This window comes from Hippichthys cyanospilos, chromosome 8 (assembly GCF_059441005.1).
Source record: "Hippichthys cyanospilos isolate Australia breed blue-spotted pipefish chromosome 8, RoL_Hcya_1.0, whole genome shotgun sequence".
Classification (NCBI taxonomy): Eukaryota; Metazoa; Chordata; class Actinopteri; order Syngnathiformes; family Syngnathidae; genus Hippichthys; species Hippichthys cyanospilos.
The window spans coordinates 16877946-16890833 of NC_142376.1; the positions used below are offsets into that span (position 1 = coordinate 16877946).

The following is a 12888-nucleotide window of genomic DNA, read 5'->3' on the forward strand; positions in this document are numbered from 1 at the left end:
TACTAGGCCCACTCGGTGCAAAATCTCGCCTCCTCAACCAAAACGAAACTAAAAGTGGTAGATAAGGTAGGTGTGTATTTTCTCTTGCACAGGCGGCACGGGGAGGTGAAGGCGAGGTACAAATTGCTCCTATCGTCCCAAGTGCACTTCAAGCTGTTTTCATCTGCACAGGCGGTGTGAGAGTGCAGGATAATGAAGAAATGCTTAGAAATGTATCAATGAAGGGGGAAAAAACACTTTTGGAGTGTTTGGGGTGATAAATTAACATTGGAACATGATTAAAAGCTTCAAAAAGTTGACTTTTATTTTTATGGCCCTTTTAAATGACATCTACTACAGTCGGCTTTTGTTTCGGTTGTGAATGTAGAACCATTCAAAGTAGGACCATTATGGAACAGGCAAGCAACTCTTATGTAAATTTAATTTATTGTATTCATCGCGATCCCCCAAAATTCAATCCGTCGATATGTATTTCAGTCACAAAACATAACATAAACCTGTTCAGAGTCATAGAGGCATGCAAGGAGTACAAACATTGCCACACCTGTTGAGCTGGGTATTGAGGTGTGTTTGAGGGCTCTTTGATAATCGGCAGGAACTGGACTAGGACCTTTCCAACAATTAGGTGCTAATTTACATTTGTCGGCAGGTAATCATCAGTGATCATCTGGTCCTAAAGGCGAAGTTCTCGCGAGTAAGCACCCACATTTGGTAAATTAATTCAAAGTTAACTTAAAGTGGAGCTTTGACTCATATACAGTAGTCACTGGGGCCAATGAATGAGTTAGAAAATTATGGTTATTATTTTTGCTATTTTGAGTCTTGAGTCTACGAAAAAGAAAAAAGACATGATCTCAGGAACACTTTAAAAAGTAGGGGTAAAATGTGTTTTGATAAGTTCAAATGTGTTTACAGTTTTCAGCAGCAATAAAACGTTTTGAAAAATGAAATCAATATGCTCTCTCTGTTTCGCAGATTTTCACAGATTGTGCATAGGTCTGAAATGTATGACTATAAATATGATCAAATCATGATAACTAATCATGAAAATAGAATGATCAATATATAGTTTCATTTGAACTCTAATGGAAGTGACTCAGCTATGCTCTTCAGCTAATGCATTGTTGGAATCGAGTGCATATGTGCAGCCTGAGAGGCATTCGTCAAAGTGTTGGTGCTGACAGCAGCTCAGTCTTGATGAAAGTGGTGAGGCTGAATCAACACACTTAAGCTTAAGGGAAACACTGAAAGAAGTGCGACGGAATGTGCGAGTGCGCGTAGATGGAACTGTTAAAACTAACGGTAATGTTTCAACAATGAAACGATTTTGAAGTTTCAATGCCTTATTTTTCCCGGACGTCCTCTCCTTTCTGCTCGTCATATGTGCAAACATCCTTGTTACTTTTCCACGGGTAGTTGTCTTTGGACCCGTCCAATTTGTTTGAAATGGAGGTCTTTGGAGATAATTTGCGCAACATCTTGCTTGGGACGTTCTTTACTCAAGTGACGACTGTTGTGAGATCAGAGGGTGGAAGGTTTCTCCCCTCAACTGCCGACATCCATGCCGGCTTGTTCAAGCACATAACCAAGGGCTGAAGGAGTCACTCCGTCTTTTCCTTTTAACAATACGTTTAAATCCGCCGGGAAAATTATCCACACATCCTCGTTGTTGACAACAAAGAGGCAATAAGGCGGCACTTAATGAAAGTGCATTTGAAAAGACTAACTCGCTCAAACGGATGCATACTTTATCAAATTTGAGGTAATGTCATGTAGCATTGTAAATGACATTGTATTTTGCATTCAAATTAATGTTATTCAAACACCAATATGTGGAAAATAATAGGCCTGGGTTTGAGTTGCGGGTATAAGTCAACCCCCCAATTTGGGGGTTGAAAATGAGGACAAAAAACTCGACTTGTACACAAATAAGTACGGTAAATTGAGGTTGTCAGTCATACAGTATGTGCCACAGTGTAAAAGAGAGTAAAAGCTGGGAAACAGTGAATTCAATTAGGTGCTTTTGGCACATAAGTAGATAGATGACTTGAGGCCGCCGTTGTGCCAGTATGGCTTTTTCACCTGGCTCTGCATCTCTATGACAGGCTGGGCGCACTTACGAGTTAAAAGCAGTTAAGACCGAAGAATGATACATTGTCAATACGGCAAGGCAAAACTGCCGCTCGGGATGAGAGCGAGGACCATTTTGGAAAAAATCAGACCTTCTTCTGCGGTGGGCAGAATAAGCCTCCATAGGTGTGTCTCGATCGTGCCTCTATCTTCCATTAAATAGCTCAAATGAAAATATAGTCTTCTGGTGGTTACGGTCAGTATAATATAGCATGCTTTAAAGTTAAAAGGACTGGGTAAAGGTTCCCTCAAAACTTCATCTTTGTTGCCGTGACCCAGATCTCAGATATTGTGTACACTGTATATACTGTAGCGTTTCTGTAAGATTTGCTTGCTACTCTTACCTGGTGGTCCAATGGGTCCTGGATCCCCCGGGAGGCCGAAACCAACTTGACCTCTCTCTCCTTTCTGCCCTCTGTAGCCTGTGGGGAAAAATAACACCACAAAGTCTTATTGTATAAATGGCTGAAATGCTGACTGTGCAGTGTCATATGTGCATGAAGAACGTATAGTTAGTAATGTTAGCACAAATGCCACAACAAGGTCGTATCCAAGGATATTCAAGTTGGTGATACACTTATGACGCCTTTACATCTGCCCAGGGAATTCTACGCATTAGCTCCTGGATGCTATAAATAACACCCGAGTGACGACAATGTCAAACAGCAGCACTGTGATTATTTGGAGTGAAGCAGCTTTGCAAGTTGACATACAAACAGGCTACTCTGTTCCCACCGTCGGTCCCCTACCTTGAATAATAAAAGACATACCGACATGCCGTCAAAAAGTGAAAATGATCAAAGGAGCCATCTGTGCGTTAGTCAACGACAGCGACACAGGCGCACAGCTTTCAAGATTCCACAACAGAGCAGAGGATGATCAGATTGGAAAACGATCAAAGGCAGATTCACTCGACAAACACAATTAGATGCAACACTTTCCAAGGGATGAAATAAAAATATTCGCGATGACTCGGCCAAGACAGTTAAACTAAATACTCTTTGAATCTAAATCAAAAGTAATAAAAGAAGCAGTTAAGTAGTCAAGCACAAGTGTACTCTGAAACATTTTAAATGGAAGAAGATGGAAAGCCGACATCATTTTGATCACTTTCCATCCATCCATTTTCTACTGCCACGTATCCTCACTAGGGTTGCTGGCTCGCTAGTGCCTATCCCAGTTGACTTTGGGTAGTGGGACTGGTTGCCAGCCAATTACAGGGCACAAAGTGACGAGCAATCATTCACACACCCAGTCACACCTACGGACAATTTAGAATATCCAATACACCTGCCATGCGTATTTTTGGAATGCGGGAGGAGGCCGGAGTGTCCACGCAGGCACAGGGAGAACATGTAAACTCAACTGTGAGGCAGACCACTCTTTCCCCACGCCATATTTTGAGAGCTTTATTTTATGAAAACAAAACAAAAAAAAAAAACCAATGTATTGTGTGTATGTTCAAAGTAACCTGTGTTAATGACATTTGAAATTAAGTTTTTGCCAGTCAGCGGCAGAAAAACGGCTGCATATTGTACAAGGTAATACTTCTTAAATACTTGAGGAGAGAGCAGTTAAGGTAAAATCATTACCAGAAAAGTAACTGCAGTGTTTGGAAATTGTGGCATAATAATAAAATTAGGGGTGACAGATCATCAAATTGCAATCAGTTAATTACAGACATAGCGTTATTTTTTTAATTGTGTTAAATCTTTTTTAAATCTCTAAGTTTCTGCTTTTAGTATGCTGATTAGATTCCTTTTAATGCATCAAGTTAGCAAAGCGTTTGCCAAACCTAAGACAAGAACACACATGTTTGAGCAAGTCTGCGACGGACAGGATGGACCATGTCCTTTTTTTAATGTTTTCATTTCTTTTTTTTCTAATTATTTGGCGATTGAGAGAAGGAGACAGCACCAATCGTCCCAATGGTCGAAACTAAGGGTTGCAGCCAACACTTGGAACTAGTCTCAAACACAGCAGAAGGTAAGTGGATCGCATCTGTTAAAATCTGTTAAAGTATATGTTACCACTTTTATGTTGTTGTGTATCTTTTGATCTTCAACAATACTACAATGTATCTAAATGAAAAAAGTCTGTTTGAGTTTGCTTTCCTCACAAATGTTTAGGTGAGATTAAAAAAAAGTGTAATTAGATCAGATAATCCTTGATAAATCGATCATAATTTTAATATCTTGAAAGAACTAAATAAAGATCTGGCCCACAAGGAGGTTTAACCAGCCCGCAAGATTATTTTGTAAAGAAATAAAAAATGAACACGACTGAACTGATTAGTCCGTTGTCCATAACACCGTAATGCCCTTGCATGTGTTAAAAGATTAATCGTGTTGTGGTTCTGTCTGATTTCTCCTTTTATTGGAAGAAAAGAATGAACAAAAAACTGTACACAAACGTCTGTACGTCTCAAGCTGCTGTCAGCCGCAACTCATGCTTGTCCTCGATAACAACTAACTGACACTCTAAGTCTCCTCGTGACCGGACACCAAACGAACATCAAACAATACACAAAAATTCTTACTTTTACAAGCACTGCACACATGAGCACTACAATTTAAAAGCCGAAGTGACCAGTTTCTGTGCTTGATCGATTTATCTTGCATCGCTTCAGTGACAGAATGTGTAACATTTTACTAGCGTTCATATTGAGATTAGCCTTTGTGATGCTACAACACAATGCAAGTAAAATCCTTTGATCTCCCAGAAGAGATGAGCGGGGGTCATCTGGGTCATGATTAGACATTCGGTTTTAATGTGTTGTATTATAAACAATCAACCCTGTATTTATTTTGACATTTAATTATTTATTTAATTGACATTTAATTGACATTGTTTCCAGCTCAGCAGTTAGCACACAGTGTTTCTGTATGCGACGTGACATTATGACATGAGTTTCCAACTTCTTCTGTCATATCGTTACATGCACCCAGTGAACTCTGCAAATAAGTTGTACAACTCAGATTTTGAATGGGGCATTTGTGTTTCATTCAATACCACTACTTTTCTATAGCTGCTTATCCTCACTTGGGTCTATGGGCAGTAGGCTGGGGACACCCTGAACTGGTTGCCAGTCAATTGCAGGGCACACAGGGATAACCAACCATTCACGCATCCAATCACACCTAAGGACACTTTAAATTGTCCAATACACCTATCATCCATGTTATTTGGAATGTGGGATTAAGCCAGAAAGCCTGGAGAGGCACGAGCAGAACATGCAAATGCCACACGGGAAAGCGAGAGCGATCTGCAGTTGAACTCAGGACTCTGAACTGTAAGGCGGACGTGCCAACAACTCTTCCACCGTGCTGCCCTCATTTATTTATTTATTGTGTTCTATACAAAATACGTATTTTATGAACACATGAAAAAAAGATGAGATAATTTTTTTATCCATTTAATGCAATTTAAGCAAGTAATCTTGAGTAATCTTAAGTAATCTTGGGATAGATAGGGGACCAAAAATTGAGTTATTTTACTTAATTCTTTAAAATTGACTTATTTTCAACAATATATTTACAAGTGACCCCTGCTATTCATGAGAAACTGGGGTAGGCCAGCGCACATAGCCAAAATCTACATGTAATTCACATGAACTGTTTTTAAGATATATAGTATGATTTACCTGTCTGGCCCACTTGACAATCAATTTTCCTCCATGCAGCCCCAGAGCTAAAATTATTATGACACCGCTGAAATAATGCAACTCCTATTAGGAGCGAGGAACCTATAGGCTGCTATGAAATTCTTCTTAAGTAGTACTGTTCTAAAATGGTGCAAAATACTTGTGCAACAAATAGCAATGTAAATTAATAAATGTAACATGACATTATTTTGGTCCAAAATTTGGTTCGGCCCTGATGGGAAACTGGTTACCCTTCCATAAAACTCCATGCACAGTCGTTTTATTCTTTACCCTTCTCAAGCAACAAGCATGTTAGAATGTGTGAATATTCCCCCCAAGAGACCCTTGAAGTAATGGAGTCAAGACCAGCAGAAGCATGGTGTGCATCTTGTGTGCTCTGACAGGAGCATCAAGCATTGCGCTGCCTGGCCCAAAGGAGTAACGCTCCAGCGCTTACGTGTCACAGAAAATCTCCGAAAAAGGGCTTGCGATTGCTCTGAAAGGGAGCGTGAATGAGAGAAAGGGGATTGGGGGGGGGGCATTGTTGCAATAATGAGACTTCTTTTCAGCATTCAGACAGCCTGGGGGATTTCATTCATTGGGAGTAGACACTCAGGAAGAGAGACTACTCTGAACCTTAAGCAAAAACAAACACTGAGCCATGCATTTGGGCGGCAAACTAGATTGCTACACTCTGATTGAGTCAAAATTGCCATTGTGTGTCCGTAGTTGGCTGGCAACAAATGGCTTTGGCAACAATGAACAAAATACTGTATGTTAGTAACAAAGTAGTGGTGGTACAGGGATTTCAGGCTTGTATGATTGGATTGCAGTATTGTACATTTGCACAGGGTATTAATGAACATCTATTTATTTATTCTACGCCTTACAAAAAAAAAAAAAAACCTCTCATAACACATGTGAAGATTAAAACATTTACAGAATAAAAACATAACAGAGTCAGTCAGTTTGAAATGCTCGTTTAAATAAAATAAAATAAAATGATGGTAAAACAGCAAAATGTAGTATTGAAGTGAAGCCATCAACATCCGACATCCTAAGTGGTGGAGTTTGGCATTCAAAAAATGGTTTGGGAAAAACAGGTATCCACTTCTATTCAGTGAGCAAGAAATTCCACTAATTAACTCTCATGAAACACACGTGGAAGTGAAAACCATTTTAGCTGACTTCCCATCGTGAGAATGCCAAGATTGTGTAAAACAGTATCAAAGTAAAGGGTGGCTATTTTGAACAAACTAGAATATAAAATGGATTTTCAATGATTTCCTCTTTTTTGTTAAGTACATACTTGCATGTGTTCATTCAGTTTTGGTGCCTTCAGTAAGACTCTACAATGTAAATATGTGAAACAATGTCAAATGTAACTGCACTAATGTTCAATCGGTGCTAAGCATGGCACACATCAATTTGGTGCTTCAGCTCCTCTCAAACAGACAGATAAAAACATTCAACATCAAATTTTGACCTGTTGTCAAAACATGCTGTTAAAATGAGAAGAAATTTGAACAGGAATTTGCTTGGATATCTGCTTGTGATAAGATACAAATCTTTTGAAAAACCCTTTGGTGTACAGCACTTTGAAAACCTTGTGTTTGTTAAAATTGTGCTATATAAATAAAGTGGATTGGATTGGACCCTGATATATCAATATATATATATATTATAAATTCAAAGTGTATGAAAAGTTTTAAGCATCGTGTATAAGAAGTGTCCATGTCCCAAACAAAAGAGTTAATCTACACTGGGATTAATGTGCTTCGGCGCCATTGGCGCAAGTGTTCAGACCTTATGTTGAAAAATGACAAAAATCTTTAATCTCTTTGAGTTTTCATACACCTCTCCTATTTGTATACACACCCGCAATTGTGTGGCGGTTAGGATTAAATGCTATGCTACAAACAAACATCCTGTTCAGATTTGATCTCAAAGGTTTTATGATATTGTCGCCCGGAACACAATACTTCACCTAAAATAATTGTGTATGGAAAAAATGTATATGTGTGTGAGTGCGTGGTGGTATTGTTGACAGGTGTTACAATCACTTGGAAGTCAACCAGTGTCACAAAGCACAAGTAATGGTTCAACTGCCTTTGAAGATGTGGTTACACAAAAGAATGTGCGGTTGATGTACGCCTAGAAAGATCTAAAAATGAAATACAAACTACATGTGTTAAAATGAAAGAAAATGAATGGGTGGTATTTAGCATGTATCCATATGGCAAAACAGTCTGAGGCCATTAGAAATCAAACCAAAGACAGAAAGAGAAAAGGGACTGTACATTTAACAGACGGCTTATATTTCTCCATAACAATCCATTTTGGCAGAGAGGAATAAAAGGCAAATTGGATGTTCCAGAGGAGCACAGTCTCCAGCAGAGGATGACGAGAAATAATGAGGAAATATTACCTCCCAAACTCTCTCCCCAGATGAGCGGAGTCAACAAAGAAAGAATTAGGAAGTTGTTGAATTTTTGATTTATCAAGGGAGATAACGTTCCTCTTCTTTCTCAGTAAATATTTATTGCAAGGCTGCATTAAGACCACCCTATAAAACACTCTCTTGCACAGCAAAGCAAATAAAACAAGCAACCAAAAATCCAGGAGCTGTGTAACGGGGGCATCAACACAGCACACATATTTATAGTGTGGTTTTTAGTTGCCTACATTAGCTGTATTATTCATGAACGGGGGCAGCATTTCATATTATAGCTGTGTAAACATGTTGTGAGGTAGATGCAAAGCTCTGAAAAAACTAAGGTGTAAGAATAAAGTCCGGGCATTTTGATCACTATACAGTCCACGCTCTTTCCTGACCCCCCTCCCACTACCTCCATCCTGGATTGAGGTATCAGTATTGAGCCTGTTTTCCCCATGCGAACCGATAAACTCTCGTTCACAGTCAATTCTTCATTTGTCTTCATATTTCCCAGAGAGCCGCCGTGCGCCACACACTCCTGGCCTTTTTCCTCTGCTGCCCGCCCCTCAGTCTAAAGAGAAAAACATCCCCACAACATTTAAACGGTAGCCTTCTATTGAATGGCGGCTGGCTGCAGATCTAAATTGAATCAGCTATTTTACCTTCAAATACAAACACAGCTACAACCAGAGGCTTCTTAGATCACCTCATTATGGAGCTGCTGCTTGGTGTTAAGTATCAACACTGATGATGATGACAAAATGAGGGGTGTAGCATGCATTAATGGGGCCCACACCTACGTACAAATGTTCCAACGTTATGTACAGCGGCTCAATGTAAATAAGGAAAAAAAGTACACAACACACACACACAAATAAATGTGCGGGCCAATACTACTGCACGTTAGCCTTTTAAGTGATATTAGGAGGCATGAGCGCCAATAGAGTTGATCGTAATTGAGCGAAAGATCTATTTTTAGCACAGTGCACTGCATATGTGCGGTACAGCATACCTTTATGAGTTAAAGATTGTAATGCAACTCGCTGTTTAACGACAAATATTCTTAACACACACATATAATATTTACAACATTACACTTGCTGCTTGGATGTCAGTCGGAGTGTTCGCGATCGGTGAGTGTGATCAATATGTGAAGGGAGTTTCTTTCGGACATTTCCCAAGTCCGAGAAGGGTCCTCAGAAATGTCTTTGGCTCCTGGTTCAAGAACGTTAGCAGCTGGGGATTTACAATGAAAAAATGTTGCAAAATTCAGCTCTGTACATTTAGTTGGGGGAAATAAACCAACTGCTGAAAATCCAAACCAGCAATATTAATCAAAACCTCAATTTAATTAGAGATATGTCCACACGTTTTGGATTGATTATGATTATTTGTGATGGATTGCATATTATCATGTGAGAGCATTTTTTTTTCTTTCATCATCGTTAGATAATATAATACAATAAAGAGTATCTCTGTTTACAGTTTTTCGCAGTGCAGTGAAAAAAGGCTGTTTGTACAGCTAAACAGAACATCACTATTCTGTGCATGGCAGCATATCATAACACGAAAAGTAGCCAAGCATAGTAATTAGATTGAATCCAATTGTAAGTGTACTTGTGCCAATTGCAGAGTATTGAGCAACCAATCGCATTGGACTTAGTGATGGCGGTGCACGTCCCTACTAGATAAGGTAGATAAGGGCCGACAACAAAACCAGATCAATAAAAATCCAGTGGGTAATTTTAAACTATCATTCTTTGTCACATGTCACATCTAACTGACGTAATAAAATAAAATCCCACTTCAGATGTTCTACTGTGTTCTAACTGAGCTCCTACCTTGAGGACCTGGAGAACCCGGCTCTCCCGGTGAGCCTGGCAGGCCATCCTTGCCAGGAAGTCCTGGAGGTCCTTGGATTTGTGAGGCTAAAATGCCTGCAGGCAGCTTCTGGAGCATGGCAGAGCTTGACAACTTTTCTGCAAGACATACCAAATGTCATAATGAGAAGGACAATAACATCTAATTAGAAAGATAACACATTTGTCAGAATTTTTACCCTCAAAGACCCTTATTATTTCAGTCCTGATGAACATTTTGATTTCTTCCATGAAGGTGGCATCACCCTGTAGATAGAAATGGTAATTATTTTTCTAATTTTCCTCCAAGAGTGAGATGTCAGCTGTTGCAACGTTGAGATAATTATTATAACTGTGTGAAAATCAAGATGCAAATCTTGTCCTTCATATTTATGATCCCCCTCCCTTGTAGAATTCAGCATGTGAAAGATACCAGGATGATTACAACCATTACTGTCAATCACCCTGAAGGATTAGGGGGAAAGGTTTTTAGTGCTTGAACCTCAGACATGTTTACATCAAAACCAAGTCATAAAGTTGTTTTCTTTACACCTATGAAAAAATTCACAAAAATGTCAAAACAAGTATAGCTCACAGGAACCAGCACAAAATGTTGGTATGAGCATAAACCATGGGTTCTTCAGGATACAAGCTACACAAATAACAGTCCACCGTTGGAGATTTGATTGTGATTTATTCACGCATGCCAACACTGAACACATATAATCTGCAGTGGTGCGCAAGAGGGGGGCTAACGCACGTCAAACAAATCCACCCACTTCCTTCACTCCATCCCTCACCTGCCCCCAGGCGGCAATTGTTTATGGATGAAGGCCATCCATTGGGTGGTATATATAATATGTTGGGGCTGGGCGATAATATCGATATATAGATGAATTGCAATACGAATTGATGCAATACCCATATTGAAATACGGCATTCATTCTCCAATATATCGCATATCGGTTTTGAATACGCAATGTAGGAGGGAGTTATTATTAAATTCACGACTCACCGATTGTCCCGGAGGTCCAATATCTCCTTTTTGTCCCGGAGGTCCACTTGGGCCAATCAGGCCACCGTCTCCTGGGCGTCCTCTCTCTCCCTGGACACCTCTCTCTCCAGGAATTCCTGGATCCCCCTGCATGATTGAAATCCGGACATACAGCAAATGTTGCTGGTTGAATTCTCTTCCTTTGCAGTGGCAGTTATTCTAACACATTTTATTTCCTTTAGTTATTGCTCTGTCTTCATTTCAATTTTTGAAAAGGTATGGCTCAGTTCCAGAACTGAATTTTATACCTGGTCAAACTAGTCTAACTAATCTAGCCTGAACCAATCCAATTTAACTGTAATGGAGATGGACTTAAAGAGACATTTTTAAAGGGCCCGTAAAGGGACGTGACAAGTCAACTTTTTGGAGCTTTTAACCATGTTCCAATGTTAATTTCTTATCCCAAACACGCCCAAAGTATTCCGTTGCTGTTTTCTTCTTTATCAGATGTAAGATGTTATCTTAAAATTTCTAATAGGTTCTAATCTGACATGTTTTGGCATTTTTTCTTTCGCCTTCTTCAGAGTGGACACTAAAAAACCTTAGAATTTTTAAGATTTTAACGTTTTTTTACTTTCGAATTTTAAAGTTTTTAAGTCTTACTACAGTCTGATGAAGAAGAAAACGCAACGGATTTTAAACAATAGACAGAACGAAGGTTGTTCAAGTACGCCCAAAGTATTATTTTTCCCTTCATTAATGCATTTTTAAACATCCCTTCCATATTCTGTACTCACACCGTATTCACCTGAGCAGATGATAGCAACTTGAAGTGCCCTTATAACAATTGGAGCATTTCGTACCTCCCCGACACCCTCCCCGTTTTGCACCGAACGCGAATTTATATGCACATTTACATGCACCCATATTACACTGTGGAAAGTAATTAAATCTCATGTTACATTGTGTTAAAAGTGCAGGTTAATCTGCCAGTACTTTTTATATCTAATCAGCATCCATAATTTTATTCTTCACTGTCATGCACTTACATTTTTTTAATTTAGTTCAGCATTATACTAACACAACAGGAAAAAATAATGACAAATGTACACTACAAATGCTACTCAAAAGGAGTAGGTTCAAGTTCAAAGGACTTAATAACTATCTTACCTCTCATTCTCCAAATAAATGACAACGCTGTGATAAATATATAGTTCATCAACAATGACTTAGAATACTAACAAAAGAATTTCATGACCCATTCCAACAAGACTTTAATTATGAGTGTGTTTAAAACAACAAGGTTGTCCAATGTGCTTGGCAAGCACTGAAACATAAATAAAAACCCCAATAGATTCATGGATGAATAAATGCACATTTAGAGTGAAATACAAAGAAAATAAAAGAAGTAAAAAGAAATAAAATAAAAAGTGCTATAAAACAACAGACAAAACAAAACTAGAGCAATCAAGAATAAGTGTGTCTTTTAAAAGGATTTGAACTGTAACAGTATTGAGTGTGTATCCCATTTGGTGGTGAGATTAAATTGTTAGTTTTTCATCACAAATCTTTATCTGAATCATAAAACTTTTAATGGGTGGTTTTATCTACTATATCTTTCCAGAGGTAGGCATCTTACATTTTTTTGCTGGTCCTACAGTTGTCAGTCATTAGTGCCCTGCCCCTCTTGCGTCGTAGTCACGCCGCCAATTTTTTCCCCCCCCAAAATTCTTATTTTTTGTAAAATTGTAATTACTCGTCTGTCAAACAACGGCCAGTATGAAAAAAAATGGTAACCACAACCCCAATAAGTTTTTTAAACTCA

The 12888-nt window shown here is 38.9% G+C and overlaps 1 protein-coding gene across 1 annotated transcript in view; it reads right to left on the bottom strand.

Annotated features, from left to right (window-relative positions):
- The window catches only part of col19a1 (collagen, type XIX, alpha 1), a 138486-nt gene that overhangs the window by 5639 nt on the left and 119959 nt on the right, over positions 1 to 12888 (bottom strand). The window contains exons 48-51 of the mRNA XM_088421108.1: positions 11085 to 11210; positions 10270 to 10336; positions 10052 to 10189; positions 2475 to 2552 (exon numbers count right to left, since the gene is read on the bottom strand). Of these exons, the coding sequence (XP_088277234.1) occupies positions 2475 to 2552; positions 10052 to 10189; positions 10270 to 10336; positions 11085 to 11210 (409 nt within the window). The remainder of the gene's footprint in view (positions 1 to 2474; positions 2553 to 10051; positions 10190 to 10269; positions 10337 to 11084; positions 11211 to 12888) is intronic.